Source organism: Corythoichthys intestinalis, chromosome 20 (assembly GCF_030265065.1).
Source record: "Corythoichthys intestinalis isolate RoL2023-P3 chromosome 20, ASM3026506v1, whole genome shotgun sequence".
In the NCBI taxonomy this organism is placed as follows: domain Eukaryota; kingdom Metazoa; phylum Chordata; class Actinopteri; order Syngnathiformes; family Syngnathidae; genus Corythoichthys; species Corythoichthys intestinalis.
The window spans coordinates 7424594-7449026 of NC_080414.1; the positions used below are offsets into that span (position 1 = coordinate 7424594).

At 38.2% G+C, this 24433-nt stretch overlaps 2 protein-coding genes across 2 annotated transcripts; one reads left to right on the forward strand and one right to left on the reverse strand.

Annotated features, from left to right (window-relative positions):
• ndufb4 (NADH:ubiquinone oxidoreductase subunit B4) lies at positions 1 to 4164 on the forward strand. Its single transcript, XM_057825041.1, has 3 exons — positions 1 to 212; positions 2197 to 2340; positions 4010 to 4164. Exons 1-3 carry the CDS (start codon positions 36 to 38, stop codon positions 4070 to 4072), a joined length of 384 nt encoding a protein of 127 aa, XP_057681024.1. The 5' UTR covers positions 1 to 35; the 3' UTR covers positions 4073 to 4164.
• Positions 3705 to 24100, reverse strand: hgd (homogentisate 1,2-dioxygenase). The gene is made up of 14 exons (XM_057825040.1): positions 23971 to 24100; positions 19991 to 20062; positions 19821 to 19909; positions 19655 to 19760; positions 17981 to 18040; positions 17816 to 17907; positions 16655 to 16689; positions 16447 to 16526; positions 13810 to 13909; positions 11778 to 11902; positions 10371 to 10475; positions 10164 to 10290; positions 5369 to 5550; positions 3705 to 5283 (listed from the first exon to the last, which is right to left on the reverse strand). The coding sequence occupies exons 1-14, from the start codon at positions 23983 to 23985 to the stop codon at positions 5140 to 5142; spliced, it is 1332 nt and encodes a 443-aa protein (XP_057681023.1). The 5' UTR covers positions 23986 to 24100; the 3' UTR covers positions 3705 to 5139.
• Between the last annotated feature and the right edge of the window lie 333 nt (positions 24101 to 24433).

The following is a 24433-nucleotide window of genomic DNA, read 5'->3' on the forward strand; positions in this document are numbered from 1 at the left end:
GCCTTTCTCGCGAGGCCAGTAGTAAGTAAACTGTCATGGCGAACTACCGAGAGGCGCCCTTGGCTACACGGCCAAAAACATTAGACCCAAATGAATATTTTAATCTTTCTCCGGAGTATCGAAGGGCCGAGGAGGCCAGGGCGGCAATACGGGCGAATTTGAAGAGGCAGTACCAAGTGCAACTCAACAACCCGCATAGAAAGGAGCTCATTGTAAGTGGAGAGTTACCAATGTCACCCTTGTCGAGCTGGCGTGCTAATATATACACGTAAAGATAATTTGCGACTATCCAGTTCATCTAACGTTCAGCTGTTTGACTAATGCGTTTTGGGCACTCACAGTCAAAACGTACCAACATCGTCGGATACGCACATCATCCCATAACGTCGTTGTTTATGTTATTATACCACCGGCATTGCTGCGACATTAGGTACACACAGGGCTGTCAACAGACTCGCAGGGGCACGGGTACGACAGACCATTATATGGCCCCTTTCAAAAAATATATTTGAAATATTTAATATGTTAAAGTTTTGAGGTAATAGTTCAAATATCAAATGGAACATAATATTTAATCAGACAATTATTTAAATAAAAAGAAATATGTGACTGTAAAGTAAAATAAATGAAGGGTCATTCAGGGGCCCCTATGGTCCTGAGGCCCGGGACAACATACCCGGTTGTTCACATATCAATGTCTGGTCTTGTTTTTCTTTATCTTTGGAAAAGAAAATGTTTTAATTGCAGGTAAACAACAAAAATTAACATTGTTTTACTCATTAAACCGAATTTATCAACAAAAATGTGTATTCTAACTTTGGAAAATGTTAGGACACCCTACCACCTAATAGCTAGTGTTACTCCCTTTGGCTATAATGACTACAGTGAGACGCTTTTTGTAGCCATCTACTAGTCTCTGACATCGGTCTGAAGAAAGTTTGCCCACTCCTCAAGGCAGAATACTTTCAGCTGTGAGATGTTTAGGGCTGCAGCTATCGAATATTTTAGTTGTCGATTAATCGATGGACTACTTAGTTCGAATAATCGAGTAATCGGATAAGGAACATGAAAAATGAAAACACCTGAGCTGAGCCTCAAACGGGATAATTTTTCTTTTTTCAAATGAGGATCTATGTACAACAAAAGAACAACTGGCTAACTTACATAGAAAAAGTCAGCTAGCTTAAATGCTATAAAATGCTAAAAAAAAAAAAAAAAAATTCTTTTTTTTTTTACAATGCTCTTAACAAAAGGTTCAGGCACATATTCCCACAAAAAAAAAAAAAAACGGCTAAATATACCTATCAACTAAATTGAGAATGCATTAAAAAAACATGAGCTCAAACAAAAACTTAGCTGATGTTGGTCTTAACAGGGAGCAGTTGGATTCAGCCATGTGAAAAGAGGCAGACCAGAGGGCAGTGTATCCACTCCCATCAATAACTAATTGCAAACACTTTGCGGTCTGGTCTCGGGGTGAACTTGCTTGGACGACCAGACCTGGGCATGTTGGCAGTTTTTTTGAATGTTCTCCACTTGTAGACTTTTCCAGACAGTGGAATGGCTGATTTTATATTCTTTGGAGATCTTTTGAAATCCCTTACCAGACTCATAAGCGTCTACAATCTTCTTTCTGAAGGGCTCAGACTGCTCATTTGACCGCACCATGGTGTTTTCACTCACTTCAAAGGTCAATCACTGTTGAAAGTATTCTGCGTTGAGGAATGGGGGCAAACTTTCTTTAGACCGATGTCAAAGACTGGTAGATGGCTACAAAAAGTGTCTCACTGAAGTTATTACAGCCAAAGGGGGTAACACTAGCTATTAGGTTGGTAGGGTGTCCTAACTTTTTCCTCAGTTAGAATATGCATTTTGTTGATAAATTTGGTCTGAGTAAAACGATGTTAATTGCTGTTGGTTACCTGCAATTAAATCTTTCTTTTCCAGAGATAAACAACAAGATCAGATATAGATATGTGAACATTTCTTAGTAAAGAACTGAATATTTAATGGGGTGTCTCATTTTTTCACATGACTGTCAGTTAGCATTGTGGCAAATTCGCTAACAATGGGCGGTAACAAAATTCAGACTCACCAGTTGACTTGGATGTAGTAGAGCACACACTAACACTAATAAGCCTTTATCCCTAATACAAAAATGTCTAAAAATACGCACATTGTTTTATTGTGAAACAGGAAGATCCCGCCCTGACACGCTGGGTCTTCGCCCGTGGCAACCCCTACCCACACTTCAGGCCCACCCCCAAGACGTCACTGATGGGTGCCATGTTTGGGGTTTTTCCACTCTTCCTCTTCTATTATCTCTTCAAGACTGACCGAGTATGTACACTAGTTGCCTGTCTTATATTTTCAAGGTGTTCATGGTGCCTGAGTGTGTTCATAAATGGTCGGTAAATGTTTAGAATTCAATACCAACATGAGTTTTCATAATAATCATTTGTTGGCTGTAGGGCTGTCCCAAACAACTAACTTTGTCTCGATTAGTCAGCCGACTATATTAGATTAGTCGACTAATTGGAATTTTATTTGTTTATTTATTTTACTAATTCAGCAATGAAATTTTTTTGACGCTTAGTAATTCACAGAAACGTTTTGGAACACTTAAATTCTTTAAGTACAAATAAACACGTGAATAACAATAATAAATCAGAAATGAACAATGAGGTCAAATAATGATAGGATTAACTCGTGCAAAAAAATGGAATGTTAACAGATTCAGAACACTGACTTCGCCTTTCCAACATGATTCAAAACAATTCTTAAAAAAAAAAAATCTATCATTAGTATTATAGTACAATCGTATACGAATATATGTAATAGTATTATAATAATTCTAATAATTATTCATTGCCTAACAGATTTTTCATAAAGGGTGTCATTTTAAAGCTGTTTTTAGTGTAGAATCTGAATTCTGAAGTATGTGGGATTAATTCCAGAAATCGTTATTTATATGACGAATACGACATGCTTTTATTTTGAAATGTTCACCGGAAGTACTTTCGCTAAACCGATAACCGTACGCTTTACACTCCGCAAACAAAACACTTTTCGTCATTGCATGTGATGTCAGTAATAGTTTTTTTGTTGTTTGCAAATGCTTTTAACCAGCCAATGTTTCATGTTTGAAGTGTAACCTTTTAACCGCAAGTTTACATTTTGGAGAAGATTGCTAATGTTTTATAGCAATCTAAAGTAGGTTGTCCTTTTTCCCCATTAGCCTCAATGTAGCAATGCTAACGTTTACGTTGTTTAATATAGATGTGTTTCCTTCCTTATTTTGTATGTCTGAACTTTAATTCTACGGCGTGTTGATGACCAATAAACATCTGTGATAGGAACTGGAGCCTCAAATGCTATCAACACGCACACGACGATAAGACGCAGCCGTGAAATTTACCGCCTTCATTTTTATTTACCGTGCGATAAATGGACTCATTGCAAACCACGACAGGCTTAGCAACTTCGATAAAACATTTCGTTAGTTATTTAGATGGACTTACGATCTGCCAGCTTTTTGTCTCCTGTCGTCTTTTAAAATTACAACTGGGTGACAGCGCTTTAGATGTTCATTCACAGCACACATGCAGCCTGGTATGCAAGCTTGGCGTTGAAGAGACAGGACACAACAATGTTTTGGCCACTCTGGTGCGCTTTTTTGGCTTTGTGTCGTTTGCATACTGAGCGTCCAACATTTTCAACTTTCCACACATACATTTTTTAAACCCTTCGTTAAACGTCAACGAGATTTTGTGCTCGTCGACCCATTTACGTCATTGATGACGTCGACTATTCAGGACAGCTGTAGTTGGCTGGAATTTTACATTGTATAGACAACATGAATCTTATGTTAATCATTACAAAGCATACCCAAAACCACTGGAGAACCACTCAGAAAATAATTTAAAAGATTATTTTATAAAAAGCTCAAATGCAGCAGAAATATCAATGTGTGTACCACACTTATATTTTGTTTGTGTTTTGGTTACAGGATAGGCGAGAGCAGCAAATTAAAGATGGAACTCTGGTACGCAAGTTCAGTATGTCATCGTAAACTCAGCTGTACAAAGACCAACCTGTTTCACATTTTGGTGTAATTATAAACAAAATAAAGTATACTGTCATAATCAAAGGTGTGGATTTTATACATTTATTCTGTAGAATGGGAATTACACATAGGAGGGCAGGATCAGTCATGAATTAATGCTGCATTCGAGGAAGGTAGGAAGTCGGGAGTTTTCCAACCTTCGACCAGATAATTGGAACGCCACTCGAACTGCGAGGTCCTAGTCGTGAATTTGGGGGACAAAAGTACCCTGACTTCACGAGTAGTTGCTTCAATCTGACGTCACTCTACCAAATGGCGCTCAAGACAACATATTGATGACACAATAATTAAGTTTGAGACATCAAGTACTTTTTCTTGTATAGTGAATTAGCTTAAAGGATTTGTAATTATTTTTTGACATCGACTTTCAGCAAGGATGTAACTAAAGAAGGCAGTATACAGTGTGCGCTACTTACCTTAGCCGCCATTTTTCCCTCCACTATTTGATCACTTAGGAGAAGGCAGGTTTGCCGGAGGTCAAAACGTGCTTTGATGGCCAAACTTAAAAAAACAGACTTGTCACGATCAGCCACATTTGCAGTTTACATTCGCTTGGAACACTGTAAGATCACAACTGCACTGCAAAAACCCATTTAAATGTTTTAAACATTATTTGAAAGCAAATCTTTCTTGATTTAGGTGAAAAATAATTAACTTTTAGATGTATGGGCTTAATAAACACAGTAATATTTACCTAAATGGAATAATCTGACGCATTAATCTGTAAACTAGTCTAACACTTAAAACAAGATGGAGAAAATTATTTGACTATATTAAAAAAAAAAAAAGCTATACATTTGCAGTGTGGTACCATCCGAGTCTTAATTCCGATTTCCCACCTTCCTCAAATGCAGCATAAAGGATTGAATGAATGTTCAACATCCCAGATTTGTTTTGAATCCATCACATACAAGACTGTGTTAAATGATTTAAGCACAGTTTTACAGTGAATACATGAAATTTGAATACAAATATTTCCATCTACAGTCTTGTTGACCTCGATTTGGAGTTATCTAGTGTTTACTGGGCTTCCAATTGGGATTAAAATGGCTGCGCAGGTGCTCCCAGCACTGATAGTAACTGTGGTCCAGCTTCTGGCATGTCTCCAGACCCCACTTGGTCACAGCCATACTCAAGGATGACTCGAACATGAATGCCTTCAAAGTAAAAGACATTCAGTTGTTGTTTTGTTTTTGTTTTTTGTTTTTTTACAAATACCATAGTGTTTTTGTTGAGTTTTACCATGGTTCCTTCAGCCACCCTCTCTGGTTTTAGCACAGCGACGCTGTTCTTTTCAAAACACTCGGCGTCAGGGCCGTGTGGGGTCATGATGCTGTGGAGACTGGCCCCACCCGGTTGGAAACCCTCCTCTTTCGCTTCGTAGTGTCCCTTTATCAGCCCCATGAATTCACTCATGCAGTTACCTTCAAACACAAGCAGGTGGAGCTATTGTACAACACAAACAGGCACAGGAGTAAGTTCTGTCAACGTAAACGTGCATTACTTATCGAGCTAGCTAGTAGCTATATCTGTTTTATCAAAGGCTAGAATAAGCACAAAATTCTATATTAACCCCTAATATTGTAAGGTTTCCAGTCACATTTTTGTCTGTCTGTGTTTTTTTGTCCCAGTACATTCTAATTTTGCTTCTTTTACTTCATAAAGTCATTGTCAGTAATAATGACTTTTAGCTAAAATTGTAAATGAAATGTTTGGTTCATAGGGTTGCCAACCGTGCCTTGAAAAACGGAATTGTCCAATATTCATAAATAAAAGTACAAAGTGCATCACTTGAAAGCTCAATACAGGACACACTTTGTCCTGTAATATGAAACTCAAAAATAGTGTCTTATTTGCAGAGGGGGTAGAGTAGCCAAAACTTTTACTCAAGTAAGAATAGCTTTACTTCAAAATATGACCAAAGTAAAAGTAGTCATCTAACAAATGTGCTCAAGTTCAAGTAAAAAGGTATTTGGTGAAAAGAATACTCAAGTAATGAGTAACTTTGTGAGTAACTGCCTACAATGTTTGTTATATTTTTATTTTTTTAACTGTGGTATTTTTTTTCTCAGCGCAAAGCTATCGATATGAAGTTATTATTATACAAGTTGTCCCCGGGTTAAAAACAACTTCAGTACCTAGGCTGGCGACGTAACCGGAATTTACGCATAAGTCGGAATTAACCACTTAAAATTTCAAAATAACTATCCAAAAAGTCCAAAAGTATTGTATTTTGTTTAGTGGTGGAGGATACACTGTCCTCTGGTGGCAGCGTTGGGTCTTGCTGGACTGTTGTTCAATAATGCTTCTATACAGGATGTCTCATATGGAGAAAGGATAGCTGCAGTCTGGTTGGGTCCACATAAGGCTGTAAATTACTTCAATTCAATTGCTGGTGAAACTGGTGGAGCTACTGTTGGCATCGCTACAAACGAATTTAGTTAATTTACACAGAAAAGTCCGCAATTGCAACGATTGGCAAACTTGCATAGCAAAAGTCTGCTGGCCTAAATGCTATATAATGCTAATGTTTACAACAATTGGCTTACTTGCATAGCAAAAGTCCACAAGCTTAAATGCTATATAATGCTAATGTTGTAGCTAAGGTCCGCTAGCTTAAATGTTATACACTGCTGGCTAAAAGTATCGGCACCCCTGCAATTCTGTCAGATTATGCTCAATTTCTCTTAGAAAATGATTGCATTTACAAATGCTTTGGTAGTAATATCTTCATTTATTTTGCTTGCAATGAAAAGCACATCATTTTACACAAAACTCCAAAAATGGGCCGGACAAAAGTATTGGCACCCTTTGAAAAATCATTTGATGCTTCTCTATAATTTGTGTAATTAACAGCACCTGTTACTTACCTGTGGCACATAACAGGTGGTAGCAATAACTAAACTCCACTTGCAGCCAATTAAAATGGATTAAGGTTGACTCAACCGTTATCCTTGTGTGTACCACATTGAGCATAGAGAAAATAAAGAGGACCAAAGGACTGTCTGAGGACTTGAGAAGCAAAATTGTGAGGAAGCATGGGCAATCTCAAGGCTACAAGTCCATCTCCAAAGACTTGAATGTTCCTGTGTCTACCGTGCGCAGTGTCATCAATAAGTGTGAAGCCAATGGCACTGCGGCTAACCTACCTAGATGTGGACTGAAAAGAAACATTGGCGAGAGATTTAAACAAAAGATTGTGCTGATGGTGGATAAGGAACCTCGACGAACATTCCAAACAAGTTCAAGCTGTCCTGCGGTCCCAGGGTACAACAGTGTCAACCCGTACTATCCGGCGGCGTCTGAATGAAATGAGTTTTCCAAAACTTACCTGAGAAAGCCAAAAACGATTTGGAAGCATGTTCTCTCGTCAGATGAGACAAAAGTAGAGTTTTTGGGGAAAAGGCATGAACATAGAGTTTATAGGGAAAAAAACAAGGCCTTCAAAAAAAAGAACACGGTCCCTACAGTTAAACATGGCGGAAGTTCCTTGATGTTTTGGGGTCGAGATCTGAAAATGGCAGTTTGGTGAAGGCATCCTTCAAATCTCAGAGACCTGGAGCAGTTGGCCAAAGAGGAATGGTTTAAAATTCCAGCAGAGCATTGTAAGAAACTCATTGATGGATACCGGAAGCGGCTGTTCACAGTTATTTTGTCTAAAGGTTGTGCTACCAAGAATTAGGCCAATACTTTTGTCCGGCCCATTTTTGGAGTTTGGTGCAAAATGATAAAAATCATTCTCTTTCGTGTTTTTTCATTGCAAGCAAAATAAATGGAAGATATTACTACCAAAGCATTTGTAATTGCAATCATTTTCTGGGAGAAATTGAGCATGAGCTGACTGAATTGCAAGGGTGCCAATACCTTTGGCCAGCAGTATATAATGCTAATGTTTACCAGATAGTTTTTGGTGTGCAATAGAAACAATCTAGTGCGCGCCCGATTGCTTAAATTTATTTTATTTCTGTCAATTTTTAGGGGCTCAGTATCTACCAATTAGGTGTGCCTTTTTTTGTCTTATTTACAGGGATTTGGCACCCCGAGTTGACAGCATTGGCAGCGTAGATATCAGAGGTTCAGACTTCAATAATGCTAATTCCTAATACAGTCCCTGACAAAAGTCTTGTTGCTTATCCATTATGTAGAAACAATTGCTAATAACCCGACTTTTAATTGTTCAATTGATTTCAGAAATGGCTCATATGAAAGCTAAGACCCTCCCAAATGATGTTGAATGTACAAAAATATATTTGTTTCATTGAAAAAACATTGATCATTTAATGAAGATATAAAGGTCAAATTTTGGCAAGACAAAAGTTTTGTCCCCTACAGAATGTAGTGTGAAAATTGAACAAAAAATGTACTTGAAATATAAAAATATGTTATATAACGTAAGCGAATTAAGTAGTGGTGCTGTGACATCCAAATTTAATATTTTGTATGACTTCCATGGGTTTGAAGGACCGCATCCATGCAGTTCGGCAAGGATTCATACAAGTCATCAGTAACATCAAAGAAAGCAGTCTTGCATGACTCCCAGAGTTCATCAACATTCTTGGGTTTCGTCTTCCATGCTTCCTCTTTCATCCTGTTCATATCTGGTGACTGGGCTGGCCAGTCCTGGAAGATCTTCTTTGCCTTGAGGAGCTTTGAGGTAGAGATTCAAGTATGCGATGGAGCACCACTCTGCTGCAGAATTTGTTCCTTTTTATGGTTAGGAATGTAAGAGGCAGCTAAGATTTGTTGATATTTCAGACTATTTATGTTGCCTTCCACCCTGCAAATCTCTCGCACACCCCCATACTGGATGTAACCCCAGACCATGATTTTGCCACCACCAAACTTCACTGTTTTGTGGCAAAAGGTGGATTTTTCAGATGAATCTTCCATTGAATTACACCACAGTCGCCGCAAATAATGCAGGAGACCTACTGGAGCCCGCATGGATCTGAGCTTCACTCAGAAAACAGTGGGAGGCATGCAAGACTGCTTTCTTTGATGTTCCTGATGACTTGTATGAATCCTTGCCGAACCGCATGGATGCAGTCCTTCAAGCCCATGGAAGTCATACAAAATATTAAATTTGGATCCCACAGCACCACTACTTAATTCGCTTATGTTATGTGTAAGATATGCTTGATTGTATGACCATTATACTCTGCGGGTTATACAAGTTTGCTCTCCCACAGCTATTATACGCGCTCTCCCAAGCTATTATGAAGAATACAGTTTTTGCCCATAATCATGTGCTTACATTTTTATTACCGGCAATTGTTCACATTCTGCTGATAAATAGATACACACACACACACACATACAGTATGTTGATTCATCACACAACGTCTCAGTACTTTTCCACCAAGCTACTTCGAGTGCAAATGTGTGTTCAAAACAAAGTTATCTTGCTCGCTCAAGAGTGTGACTGTTAATTTAATCAAGAGTGTGACTGTTAAATCAATGACTAGAATAGGGAATTTTGCCCGATCGAAACTGCCACGTTGGACAACAGTGTTGTAACTATATTCCGCCCAGCAACAAGCCCTCAATAAAAGTCAGCAGCGCGGGGAGTCCGGAGAGAGACCTCGGTGATCTCCGACTCTCCCCAGAACTGCAGTTTGGTAAAAGTCTACTCTCTGACTCCTGCCTCCTTGTGTCCTGCCTTTTGTCACCTCACTCTGGGTCAACAGCTAAATTGAAGGTGTTTTAGACCCAACATTATGTCACATATTTTTGTATTTGAAGTACATTTTTTGTTCAATTTTCACACTACTTTCTGTAGGCGACAAAACTTTTGTCTTGCCAAAATTTGACCTTTATGTCTTCATTAAATGATAAATGTTTTTTCAGTGAAACACATATATTTTTGTACATTCACCATCATTTGGGAGGGTCTCATCTTTCATATGAGCCATTTCTGAAACCAATTGAATAATTAAAAGTCAGGTTATTAGCAATTGTTTCTACAAAATGGATAAGCGACAAGACTTTTGTCAGGGACCGTATAGTATTTTGTCACTTCATAAATGTTAACCCTTACGGTGATAATACGGTGGACGAAAGGTATGGTCAGCCACACCCCAGCGTGGGGGGAAGATGACAAAGTCAGCAATAGCCACGCCTGGTTTGGTGGATTTGGCTGTCAACACAGTAAAGATGGACGGATCCTACAAAGTATCAAAAGAGAAATTGAACTCACGAGATGATGCGAGTAAAGATGTAAAATGTCAACTCAATTGAGACTCACTGCATGGTCAAAAGCCACACAGTTGATGACCATAAAGTTGGCGAGGTTGTACTTGTACGGTGTGTAGTTGCCGTGCCAGGCGACCACATTGAAGGGGGAGAAATCCTATTGGAACATTTAAAAAAAAAAAGCCAAGTAAACAACTAACACAATGAGGAATTGAGCTTTTCACAGACAGGACGAACAATGAATGATGTCATTATACTCTGGAATGGTCATAATGAAAAGGTTTTGTTAAATAAGGCGCGCTTCGCCTCCTCTTCCATTTCACTTGTTCTTTGTGAGCCAAGTTTCCAGGTATTACTCTGTAATTGGCATCAAAATCAAACTTTGGCAAACTTTCGTCATTTCGACACGCACTGCGCTGCAGTTAAGGGGTTGATGAATTGGGGTAGGGGGGAAGTGAAGTACAGCGCTAACAGTGGGTGTTGAGCTATTTCTTTATCTTGATTGTTAAAAAAAAAGAGCAATTTTGTGGCGTTCCTCTATTCTGATGATAAAAAAAAGAAAAAGACATACAGCAACAGCTCTAAAATCGATATAGTTCATTTCAACTCAAGTTGCCTTCTTAGTGACCTTGGCACTCTTTACACACACATTATATGCTTCCACACACTGAAAATAAGCCCTCGTACGTCGTTCATTACGTAACCTGGATCAACAAAACACACATGCGTGCACACCGGGATTTCTGGTCAACCGGGTGCAGAATTATTCTTGCGGTGGTTCTGCTCGATTCGATTAAAGTGAAAAACGGAGGAGAATTGCACACGTGAAAAAAAAAACAAACATATTGGCCCAGTCAAGCAAATAATAAGTTAATTTGAGCAATTTCGGTGCTCGGTGGGGGGGCAAAACAGCAGGGAAAAGATGGGCGCATCTTCCCAAGGATGAGACCTCCCTCCCTTACCTCCCATCCCATTTTCCTGCCTCCTTTCTCGGCCCGCACGACAGGTTGCAAAAACCTTTAAATATTTGGCTTGAGTGATATTCCCTATAGTTAACAAACATCTCCCTGTCATCCAATCTAAGTCAACTCAATTACGCGCCGAATATGATATTTGCAGGAGATTGTGGGGGGGATCATTCTCCGAGTGAAATATGTGGAAATTAACACTTTCCTAGAATTGTTTTTCGCTCTGCAACTCATTTTAACTAATTACGAGTGATTAAGACGCGTAATTGAGGTGGAAACATTTGGAAATTAAATCGCCGGGGATGGTAAATCAATCAGCGGCGGCGGCGACAAATGCATCACAAGCGGACAGTTTCCTCGCTGTTAGTCATTGTCGCGCTTCACTGGTGTTTACCCAAGCGCGTGCAAACCGCAAATGTGGTAATAGGGCAGATATGCCTTACGCGTCACCTCAGACGCTTTTGAAGTACAAGGACACACAAAAAGCACACCTGTTGGCAGGCGAAGAGCTTCCCTTGGTACTTATTGACGACGGCGTAACCCGTGGACACTTGGCGATCCTCGTACCATGCCACCGGACACAAGAAGTCTCTTGGGTTGGCCAGACCGTTAGCACCTGAGATAAGTCACACAAGCGCAGAATAGACATTTGCTGATTACCGGTTTCAAGGTGTACCAGGGTATGTGAAAGGAATAGTATCTTTTCTCATATTTACTGTTTGACTGTTGGTATTACTCTAACACACCCAATATAAAATAAATAGCACTTATATCATACTTTAAGAAAAACAAGACAACAGTTGGACTTGAAATGATTAGAATTTGCAGCGCCAAGACAATGGGCAGATAAGGGCAGAACAAATACAGGATGCCTTATGACAACGGAAACGCAGTGGCGCCACCAGGGGGTGGCCATGGCCACCCCTATAAATTGGTTGGCCACCCCGCTTGCCAGTATATCGTTAGATTGTTGTAGCATCAGTTATGCATTTCTTCCCAAATGAATGCATTTATTTTGTTTTGTTAAATGTAGGGCTGTCAAATTTATCACGTTAACTGGCGCTAATTAATTTTTTAAAATAAATCACGTGAAAATATTTATCGCAATCAACGCATTCGCGGTACGACTCATTCACGCATTGCCGCAAACAGCCTACAATGGCGCCGTTTTACTTATATACAGAGATAAGAGGCAGAGTAGAGTAGATACAAGCTTTTATTGGGGCCGTGCTTTTAATTGGCAAAAGCTTTGTCATCTCTTCCACAGCAACTATAAATATTGTGGGAAGCGACGTGGGGAAGAATGACAGGAGTTGATCTTTTTCTTAACACCCAGTAGTGTACCCAATGCAGAGAAGACATAGCATTTGCAGCCACCACACACAGTCATGGTTGCACCACTGCCCATCATGCATTTGGGCAGAACAGTTAAGTCGCTACAGTATCATTTACTGAAAGCTCAACAAATACACTAGATGGCAATATTTAGTCACAAGATACAAACTCACATTTATCGTTTAAGAATTACAAGTCTTTCTATCCGTGGATCCCTTTCACAGAAAGAATGTTATTAAAGTTAATGCCATCTTGTGGATTTATTGTTATAATACACAAATACAGTACTTATGTACAGTATGTTGAATGTATATATCCGTCTTGTCTTATCTTTCCATTCCAACAATGATTTACAGAAAAATATGGCATATTTTAGAAATGGTTTGAATTGTGATTAATTACGATTAATTAATTTTTAAGCTGTGATTAACCCGATGAAAAATTTTAATCGTTTGACAGCCCTAGTTAAATGTACACTTTATGCCTAATATATACATAACACAATAAAATAGAATTGTTGTGGAACTCAAAATGTTGACTGGCCAGTTATGGACTATGCACATTAAATCATTAGTAACATCAAATATTACACAATACACCAAAGTATATCAGTGGCCGTGTCCTTAAGTCTTTCTGATAGTTTTCCCCTGACCTTTTTACTGCAATAACATAATGAAAACCTGAAATTATGGCTTTTAGTTTTGGCCACCCCAAGATCTTAAGTGGCCCCATCTGGCCACCCCTATGAAAAATTTCTGGAGGCGCCACTGCGGAAGCCCAACGCACGCATCATGCAACTGACTGAGCAAGATTGACAAGCAGGTGATAGGCAAGACATCTACAAGCCCACGTCTGCAACACCAAATTCCGCAATCAGCTCTTCTGGACAGTCCAGAACAAATGGCAGTACATCTTGTCTTGCCATAAGGCACATGTGATAATGAAGAACCCACGACTGAGAAGTGCTTTAAAGACGCCAGGTGATTGAACAAGCCGGCGTGAACATAGGACTTCCAAATGTAAGCTTGTGTGTGGTCATGTGTCTGTACTGATTGGTATAATAACTCAACACCACGGCCATATAGAGGATATTTTAGTATTTTAGAGGCGCTGCAAGATTATCTCTCAAAAATATCCCCGAGTCAAGTAAAACGTGTAAATGAACTGGTGGGCAGATCATACACCCACCTATAGGCCCCAGATCAGGAAGTTCAAAATGTGCTCCATACACCTCCAGAATATAACCTCTGGTTTCTCCAAACACGTCCACACTGAAGCGCATTCCTTGCTGGAACAAATAAATTAAGTATGTTATGAAAGAAAAAAAATGATTACAGCGCTTTACTTCATTAGGTTCAACTTTTGTACAGCTGCAGCTGTTGATTATTTAGGTAATCAATTAATTTATCAATTAGTTAGTTCCAATAATAGAGTAATCAGATTACGAATAGTTAATGAGTTGGCTAACTTGCATAGCAAAAATCCTCTAGCTTAAATGCTATACAATGCTAGCTTTTTTTTCTTCCAATGCTCCTTAACAAATGATTCAAACACATAATCCCACAAAAAAACTGCTAAATATTGTCAGGGAAATTCAATTTTGAACTCCAAGACAAGTGTTACCTCAATAGCTCGATTAGAGAATTGAATACGACCCCAACCATGGACTGCTTTTCTTCGAAGGCTTTATGAACAAGAGCTCTCGGGTACAAAATGATGTGACCCAGCCAGGAGCTGTGATCACCCAAAAAGTACGAAGAAGTACAACAGAGGCTGGACATTTATACTGTTGAAAGGGCGGTGCCGAAGCCCACCGTGAAACGAAACTTACTAAGAAACGAAACTCATCATCTCACAAACCTGGGTATTTTTCCATACAAAAACATCTTTGAGCTGAGACCTTGAACACCAGTCCCGGCTAGAACGAAGATAAGAAACCACAGTCCTCCCTTGTATTCATTCAGGGCATATTGGAAAACAGGAACATAACAGTCCATATTTGGGCATATTGTGATACAGTCTATGAAGGCTATGGGAAGACACACTCAAACAGGTTCTCTATGCTACAATGTTCTCATGCAAGCATAACAAAAGCATACAAAATATAACGTATAATAGTTGTGTTTTAAGCATGAATAAAATTCTCTCACAAATATACTTCTAAACTATATAACGAATGCATAAACAAACATTAGCTCAAACAAAAACATACCTTATGTTGGTCTGAACAGGGAGCAACTTTATTCGGTCATATTAGACAAGTTATGGCATATTCACTATTGCCACTAGTGGGCAGTATATCCACCCAAATCAATACAACTCAATGCACTTTCAAAACAAACCACTACAATGTCACTCTAATTAAACGAATCCTCGAAGCAGCAAAATTTGACCCGAACCTTTTTTGTCATCGAATTACTCGAGGTAATCGGTTAATCGTTGCAGCACTAATAGACAGCTCATCGACAATCCTGTTAGCTTAGCGTAAATATAAACTCTATTAAAGCTCAGTACTTAATCACATTTCATGAGTGGCTCCCCCTGCTAGTAGTGACTAATGTTTACTCCTTAGTCAGGGAAATCATATTTAAACATGTAAAATAATATATTTTAACTAGAGATGTCCCGATCGATTGGGTCCGATCACGTCATTTTCAAAGTATCAGAATCGGCAAAAAAATATCGGCCATGCCTTTTTTTAACACATATATATTTTTTAATTAAATCGTTTTCTAATTGTATTTAACGTTACAGACATAATATGTTACACTCATCCAGAGTCTTTAGTTTAGGCTTAAGGTAGGGTTATCAAATTTATACCGATAACGGCGGTAATTAATTTTTTAAAAAATGTATCACGTTAAAATATTTAACGCGATTAATGCATGCGCTGCACGACCCACTCACGCGTTGTCGCACTCAATCTGTAATGGCGCCGTTTTACCTATATAGAGAGATAAATGGCAGCGTAAAATGAGTAGAGTGAATTTTGGCAGCCTTTGGAGCCTTTTTTAAATTGGTTAAAGCCTTACAATCCTTCTCCCTACGATTAGAAATATCATGGGAAGCAATGTGGGGAAGCAAGGTCGCAAGTGATCTTTTTCTTACCACCTTATGTTATTTCCCAACGTAGAGAAGATATATCAATTGGTAGCACTACGCACAGTCATGGTTCCACTTCCCATCATGCATTTGGGCATGGCTATAGTATCATTTACTGAAAGCTCAACAAATACACTAGATGGCAATATTTAGTCACAATATACAAAGTCACAAGTCTTTCTATCCGTGGATCCCTCTCATAGAAAGAATGTTAATAATGTAAATGCCATCTTGAGGATTTATTGTCATGATAAACAAATACAGTACTTATGTACTGTATGTTGAATGTACAGTATATATTCGTCCGAGTTTTATTCATTTTTTTCTTAATGCATTGTCAAAATGTATATGATCGGGAAAAATTATCGGGAATGATTGGAATTGAATCGGGAGCAAAAAAAAAAAGCAATCGGATCGGGAAATATCGGGATAGGCAGATACTAAAACGATCGGGATCGGATCGGGAGCAAAAAAACATGATCGGAACAACCCTAATTTTAACATTATATAAGTCGCACCTAAGTATAAGTCGCAGCCAAACTTTGAAAAAGAGGGCTTTTTATAGGCAGGGCTTGCAGCGATTGAGTCAAATGTGTGTCTCAAATTCTCTCCACACCGTGCAGACACTTGTGGTGCTTAGCTGAACATTTCTTTTTAAAAGTACTCTTCCAAATTTGGCCTCAAAAGTGTTAGCGGATTGCAGACACGGGCAAGAAAAGGTACCTGAATGACACATATCTCGTTGGGCTCGACCATCATCTTGCCAAACTCTGTGGTGATCAAGAGCTCACCTTGCTGCGGCACTAAGGAGACAAACAGTAGATGAACCGGCGAAAAGAAAATATGAGGGAATAAACACACTCAGAATTGAGCAATCAGTCTTCCTGCGCCAGATAATGGTGTAAACATTGCTCCTTTTTATTTTGCTCACCGATCAGAAAGTCTCCATCAGAGTTGTTGAAGCATCTGGATCACAGAAAAAGAGAAACAACATTGTTTTTTTCCCTTCGTATTACATGCTACAATTGCAAATTCATGTCTTTTTAATTAACACTATGTTTTGAGTATTAATTTTAATGCATGCAAGAGTATTATTCCAAAAATATAAAGTATATTTGCTCATCTAGTTGTGCTAGCAATTTATAATGAGGGGGATTGCAATTAGGGGTGTCAAACGATTAAAATTTTTAATCGAGTTAATTACAGCTTAAAAATTAATTAATCGTAATTAATCGCAATTAATCGCAATTCAAACCATCTATAAAATATGCCATATTTTTCTGTAAATTATTGTTGGAATGGAAAGATAAGACAAGATAGATATATACGTTCAACATACGGTACATAAGTACTGTATTTCTTTAGTATAACAATAAATCAACGAGATGGCATTACCATTATTAACATTCTGTTAAAGCGATCCATGGATAAAAAGACTTGTAGTCCTTAAAAGATAAATGTTAGTACAAGTTATAGAAATTTTACATTAAAACCCCTCTTCATGTTTTCGTTTTAATAAAATTTGTAAAATTTTCAATCAAAAAATAAACTAGTAGCCCGCCATTGTTGATGTCAATAATTACTTACACAATGTTCATGGGTGCTGAAGCCTATAAAATCAGTCGCACCCAAGCACCAGCAAAGGGCGCCAAAACTCCGAAAAACACAACAAGTACACATTTCACTGTGCAGTCATTTTAATCTGTTTGAGTGGGGCATTTGTGCGTTAATTGCGTCAAATATTTTAACGTGATTAATTTTTAAAAATTAATTACCGCCCGTTAACGCGATAATTTTGACTGCCCTAATTGCAATTAAATGCTGTTCTACAGTTCAAATTAACCTGTTAGGCGCTCACATTATATCAACCAGCATGAAAACATTCTAATTGCTCCGGAAATAAAATTTTGTAGTTAATTTGTAGTATAGAATGAGCTTCAGTTCATTCTGTACACCATGAAGGTCCGCTAAATTTCCAGATAAATGTAAAATTTGAGTACTTTTCTGATCATTTCCTTCATGACACAAAAACAGCGTGATGTATTGCTGTCTTAAATGTCAATAAAGAAACTTCGTATGAGTACATTCTTACTTGTTTATCATGGACGTGTTGCAGGCGTACACGTGGATGCTAATACCATTGCGGGATTTAGCATCGCCAGCACCGCAGATGGTGTGAAGACCCTGCAAATATCCATTCATGACAATCACGCCGAAAAGCTTTGAAACATTGAAAATGAGAACGGGATCAACTCACAGCCACAAAGTCGACGATCTTCTCTGTAGACTTAGGGACTGAAAATGGCCGCCATCGCATCTGTAAAAAGGACGACAGTGCTTAAAATTACAAAAATATTTCTTTGATAATATTTATTAGGTACTGACATTTCAACAACATAAAGTAAGATTAAACACAAAATTACTCGTGAATGTTTAATTTGAACCAGTATAGAGTTAAAAAAAAAAAAAAAATTTTAGAATACACCCTCAAACGACATGAAAAACAAATAAATGAGGATCGAAGTACTGTACAACAAAATAACAATTGGCTAACTTGCGTAGCAAATGTCTGCTAGCCTAAATGCTATACAATACTAAGGTTTTTTTTTTTTTTTTTTTTACAATGCTCTTAACAAATCTTTTAAACAGATATTCCCCCAAAAAACTGCTAAATGTACTTCTAAACTAAATAACGAATGGTTAAACAAACTTGAGTTCAAACAAAAACATGCCTTATGTTCGTCTGAACAGGGAGCAGCTGTATTCAGCCATATTAGATGAGTAATGGCATATTCACTGTTGCCACTAGAGGGCAGTATATCCACCCATATAAACAACTAAATGCACTTTAAAAACAAACCATCACAATGTCACTTTAATTAAACGAATCCTCGAAGCACCAAAATTTGATTCGAAGCTTTTTCCTCATCGAATTACTTGAGGTAATCGATTAATCATTGCAACACTGATACACAGTTCATCGACAATCCTGTTAGCTTAGCTTAAATATAAACCCTATTCAAGAGCACTACTTCTCAGTGCACATATTTGTTTAAGCAATCATCAATGCTTATGACAGTGTCATGTTATAATTATGATTGTCTAATGACTTCATTGTCCAATGATAATGAAACTTATGGCGCTATTGTCAAATAAAGTGTTGCGGAATACCATGACTAGCAATTAATGAAATAACTGGAACAGTAACTGAAGAAATAATTAGCTCAGAAGATGAATTTTTATTGTTATTTACATCTGTAGGGCTGCAATGCATGGTAGGAGGCATGTTGGACGACAACAGTGTTGAAAGCACGTGGCAGGAAAGATTCCCCCCCCCCCCCCCCCCCCGCTCCCAAGGGAGCATTGATGCCCAAATGAAGCTTCTTGAAGCAATGAAGCTTTGCAGCCATTTGGTTCATAGCTTCATGGTGGTTCATTTGGTCTTATGATAGTCGTATGATGTCATTGTCAAATAAAGTGTTCCCGTTTAATATCTTTTGGTGTAAATATCCCATAATACGGTGAGGACGGCTTCAGTTTATAGTCCAGTGCAGCTTATCTGTGAACAAATGTCGTTTTTGTGTCAAATGTGGTGGGTGCCGGCTTATAGTCAGGTGCGGCTTATAGTGTGAAATTACGCTGCATGTTTTTGGATACTTATTTTGAGATTTAGGGGGTATTTGGGGGTACGTAAAGGGTCAATTCTGACTTTCGCAGAAATTCGGGTTACGTCGCCAGCATAGGAACGAACTCGTTCGTGACCAGGGGACTACCGGAATATAAAAAGTTTTAAAATAGGGAATTTACTGAAAGTGTGCCTTATACTCCAATGCGCCTTGTACAGCGGAAAATACAGTAATTATTAGCTAAATCAATCTAATCTGAAAGACCTACCCAAGCAAATTAACAAACCACTGTCCTACCATTTTACCTGGTTAGGATTTGGCTCCACCTCATCCCACTTGTCTGTCAAATTCCCACAGGGTGCAGGGATAAACGGTTTATGCTTGACGGACGGTAGAACGCGATAAAGCCAACTGCAAACAAGCACAATTATTAAAGGAAGCTATTTAAGTTAACAAATGGGAAGTGAATACCTCCTCTTATTGGCCGGTCGCGGGCAGGTGAAGGCCGAGCCGGAGAGTTGTTCTGCATAAAGGCCGTACGGGCACACCTGAGGATTGTTCTTTTGATACACACACACAGCATTATGATTTAATAGTGCCAATTAAATTCTGCATCCCAATGAAACGTCTATATATCCTACCTGTCCTTCAGGTAAAGAACCAGGACAGCGAGGGTCTTCTGAGGAGAATTCATTCCCAAATCCACACAAATACTGCAAAACAAGACGAGCGAGACACACACTCACCATGCGGCTTCATTGTAATGCCGGATAAATGTGTTCACGCTGGTTATAATTAAATTTGAAGGCTTGCCATTAAGTGTTTTTCTTAATTGTTGTCACATTGATTCGCATTAGATTTGTGATAAAACAAAGCGCAGTCATCCATTATTTGATGTTCCAGAAAGAGGCTCATTAAACCGGCGTCCTCCAGCGTACACTTTAATGGATATTTCATTGACGTTCACTTTAAAGCAACACTTGGTAATTGTACGGTTTTAGTCGATTTTAGCGACGCCGGTGGACAAAAGCGGTATTGTTTTGCCTTGAGGAAGACTGCGTTTCCCATGAGGACCAGCGCACATCCGCATAGTGTCATAAAATCTTGACAAGACAGCTCCCACAGACATTGCGCCACGCCTTCCCGTAGGGGGCCGACCCAGGAAGAACGTTGAGTTGGCTTTCACTGTGATAAACTCAAACACACGCTACGTTCTCACGCCGGATTTAGGTGGAAGTAGGACGAAGGTTTTACTGCATACAAGCAGGCAGGAGTGTCTCAAGATTGATTTGGTATCGGATTCAAGGTCATTATTATATTAAGTAGCACCATGCATGCACTTTGAAATGTTGTGAAAAAAAAAAATCAATGGACAAAATTTGTGGAACTCTCGCTTGAAATATTTACCTAAAATGAACAATAACTGCCCGTTATTTGCTTTTAACCAGGAATCTAGATTGTTTTACGTTCTTATCGATAGAAATTCCGCGATTTAAGCATTTATTTACAAGAATTTTCAACTCCAAAAGCACCGTTTCGTGACGGTCGCCATGTTAGATTACACAATACCCCAACTTTGGCTTGAAATATTTACGTAAAATGAACGATAACTGCCCGTTTTTTGCTTCTGACCAAAATATAGACTGTTTTTTTACATAGAAATTCAGCGATTTAAGCATTTATTTACAAGAATTTTCAACTTAAAAAGCTCTTTGTTTTGTGACGACCGCCATGTTGGAATACACAATACCATAACTTTTGCTTGAAATATTTATGTAAAATGAACGATAACTGCCCATTTTTATGCTTTTAACCAAGAATCTAGACTGTTTCATGTTCATATCTATAGAAAAATCGCGATTTAAGCAATTATTTACAAGAATCTTCGACTTAAAAAGCTCTATTTCGAAACAGCCGCCATGTTGGATTACACAATACCGTAACTTTGGCTTGAAATATTTACGTAAAATGAACCGTAACTGCCCATTTTTTGCTTGTAACCAAGAATGGGGGCCTACTCCCACCTAGCATCAAGAGGATTTATTCTCAAACACACGCACACCGGATTTAGGTTGAAAAGGTACGAAAGCTGTAATACATACTAACAGGGATTATTGTCTCAGGAGTGATTAGTTTGAGGATTTAAGGTAATCATTATAATTTTCGTACCACACAAGCATTTTGAAACGTTTGAAAAAAAAAAAATGGGAGAAATTACCTGCTACAGCATCGTCGTCCTACTTCGCAATTTTTGCATAAAATAAATGCTAACTGACCGGTTTTATTATTTTAACCAAGAATCGAGACTGTTTTATGTCCATATGGATAAAGAATTCAGGGATTTAAGCATTTATTCACAATAATTTTCATCGTAAAAAACTCTGTGGTGCTAGGGCGGAGGCCACATTGGCTTAAAGGCTAGCATTACATTCGACATATCTACATAAAATAAACGCTAACTGCCCGGAATTTTGCTTTTAACCAAGAATCGAGACCGATTTACGTTCATATCGATAAAGAATTCAGGGATTTAAGCATTTATTCACAATAATTTTCATCGTAAAAAACTCTTTGTGGTGCTAAGGCGGCCGCCACATTGGCTTAAAGACTAGCATCACATTCGACATATCTACGTAAAATAAATGCTAACTGTCCGTTTTTTGGCTTTTATCCAAGAATTGAAACAGTTTTATATTAATATCTATAAAGAATTCAGTGATTTAAGCATTATTCACAAGAATTTTAATCGTAAAAAGCTCTTTGTGGTGATAAGGCGGCGCCACATTGGCTAAAAGACTAGCATCACATTCGACATATTAACGTAAAATAAATGTTAACTGTCCAGAATTTTGCTTTTAACCAAGAATCGAGACTGATTTACGTTCATATCTATAACCCTAACCCTAATTGTAAAAATCTCTTTGTTGTGATAAGGCTAAAAGACTAGCATCACATTTGACATATTTACGTAAAATAAATGCTAACTGCCAGTTTTTTTGTTTTCAACCAAGAATTGAGACTGATTTACGTTCATATCTATAAAGAATTCAGGGATTTAAGCATTTCTTCACAAGAATTGTAATTGTAAAAAGCTCTTTGTTGTGATAAGGCGGCGCCTCGTTGGCTGAAAGACTAGCATCGCATTCGACATTTACGTAAAATAAATGCTAACTGCCCGCTTTTTTGTTTTTAACCAAGAGTCAAGACTGTTTTACGTTCATATTTGTAAAAAAATTAGAGATTCAAGCATTTATTAACAAGAATTTTCACTGTAAAAAGCTCTTATCCTGTGTTTCTACTCGGTCAGTGTATACAGTATATTACGAATTCTATGGTGATTCTGTATAGAAAAATGCAAATTTTGCTTTTGTTGAGTAAAATTAAGATACTTCTGCATGCTTTCCCCAAGTGTCTGATGTGAGGCAAAAACATATATATGTTATGTTAAATATTGCTATTGATCCTGAAAATATAAGTGATTACCTCTGCATGTGGTGATTTTTGTGCATCTTGCGTAAAATTTGAGAATTTTATAGCCATTTTAGGTCTTGTTATACTTGTATAAAAAATAATTAATCGAGATTTTATTAAGGAACGACTTTAAATTTTTTGATGTCGCTGCTCATGGAGACTATATATGCCAAAGGGAGGTGCCTGTTTTGGTTATAGATCGCTAGCGGCTTTGGTTTTGAAAATATTTGAATTGTAAGTTTTTGAAAATAGGCCCCCTATGGAACGGCCCCGAGCCCCGTGTCCCGCAGACTAATCGTGAAGTCGCATGATGGTTGCCTGCAAATGGATTAAACAACATTTCTTTTTCCAGCAGCTGTGTGAAGGATGAAAAGTGATAAGTTAATGAATCCAGTTTTGGCTAAACCATAGCATATGAAGGTTATTAGTTGACATATCATTACAAATGTTATGAAAATATTTTTATAAAGGTTGAAAAGTGACCTATTGTTGCTTTAAGAGACTCGACTTACAGTGACAAGCACCTCTCGGTGACCACTGGTATGTGTAGAAATGTTGCTGAGTCATAGTTAGTGTGCGCACTTAGACGCCAATGAGTTCCATATGTGTGTTTCAGTATTTTTGGTGTCATAAAAATGGCATTTAAGAGATTTGCCAACAAAGGGAAGAATTCCAAATAGGTATCAGTGATAAATGGTAATATTTATGAAGTTACAAGTTAGATTAAAAACATGACAATATAAAAAGGAAAGTGTGTAGTCTAATCTAAAATTGGCTAAATCTATATTTATTTTCAAGCTAACTTTTCATAGTAGGTTTATGACTGTTTTGGGAGTTAATGTAAAAGTATAACATTCCCAGGACACATCTGGGCAGCTGCGGAATGCTGCAACCTGATTGGTCAGAAGCAACACCGCCCGTCTCCCAGCCTCTTTGCTTCAGTTAAAGAGATTCTAGCTTTTCTTTTTATTTTGTGGCACATTTGTTTATCTGTGGTGCAAAAATGTAAACTTATGTGGCAAAATTAGTTCTCAATTTTTGTAAATTCCCTAAATACCAGAGAGTTTGTGTACATATTATAAACTGCATGAGTTTCAATAACTTGACACTTGTCTAAAAAGTAAAAACAATGCAATAAATATTGCCTTACCTTGAGACCAGCCATTCTGCTGTCTGTCCCAGCGGCAGCTTCAAATGTTACACAATGTATAAATGAATAACTCTATTTGCATTCTCCTGGAGCAAACTCCGCTGCTTGCCCGTCGTGCTCGGATGAGGGGGTTGGATTTATTCTCTTTGTCAATATGGCTTCAATTAGGCCCGTACGCAGACTTGTGTGACGCAATGAAAAACGGCCTATAGCGAAAGGGGAGAGGGAGGAGGTCAGAGGTGGGACAAAGATGACTGTCCGACGCTCATGACAAACAACAAATATGAGAAGTTTTTCAGCAAAGCAGATAATATTTGTCCAAGTGGATAATGAAAGTTTGAGCGCCTTTCACTTACAATGAGTTTAAATAACCTATGTAAAGTTGGACCCCAATCAGATGCTAATTTACAGTGCCCTCCATAATTATTGGCACCCCTGGTTAAGACGTGTTTTTTAGCTTCTA

Excerpts from the sequence above, each read along its gene's own strand:
- ndufb4 (XM_057825041.1), top strand. The coding sequence starts at position 36 with ATGGCGAACTACCGAGAGGCGCCCTTGGCTACACGGCCAAAAACATTA. Across the intron at positions 213-2,196 it reads CGCATAGAAAGGAGCTCATT|GAAGATCCCGCCCTGACACG; the intron begins GTAAGTGGAGAG and ends ATTGTGAAACAG. Across the intron at positions 2,341-4,009 it reads ATCTCTTCAAGACTGACCGA|GATAGGCGAGAGCAGCAAAT; the intron begins GTATGTACACTA and ends TTTTGGTTACAG.
- hgd (XM_057825040.1), bottom strand. Across the intron at positions 13,910-16,446 it reads ACGAGATATGTGTCATTCAG|CAAGGAATGCGCTTCAGTGT; the intron begins GTACCTTTTCTT and ends TATTTGTTCCAG. Across the intron at positions 11,903-13,809 it reads TCCTGATCTGGGGCCTATAG|GTGCTAACGGTCTGGCCAAC; the intron begins GTGGGTGTATGA and ends GACTTATCTCAG.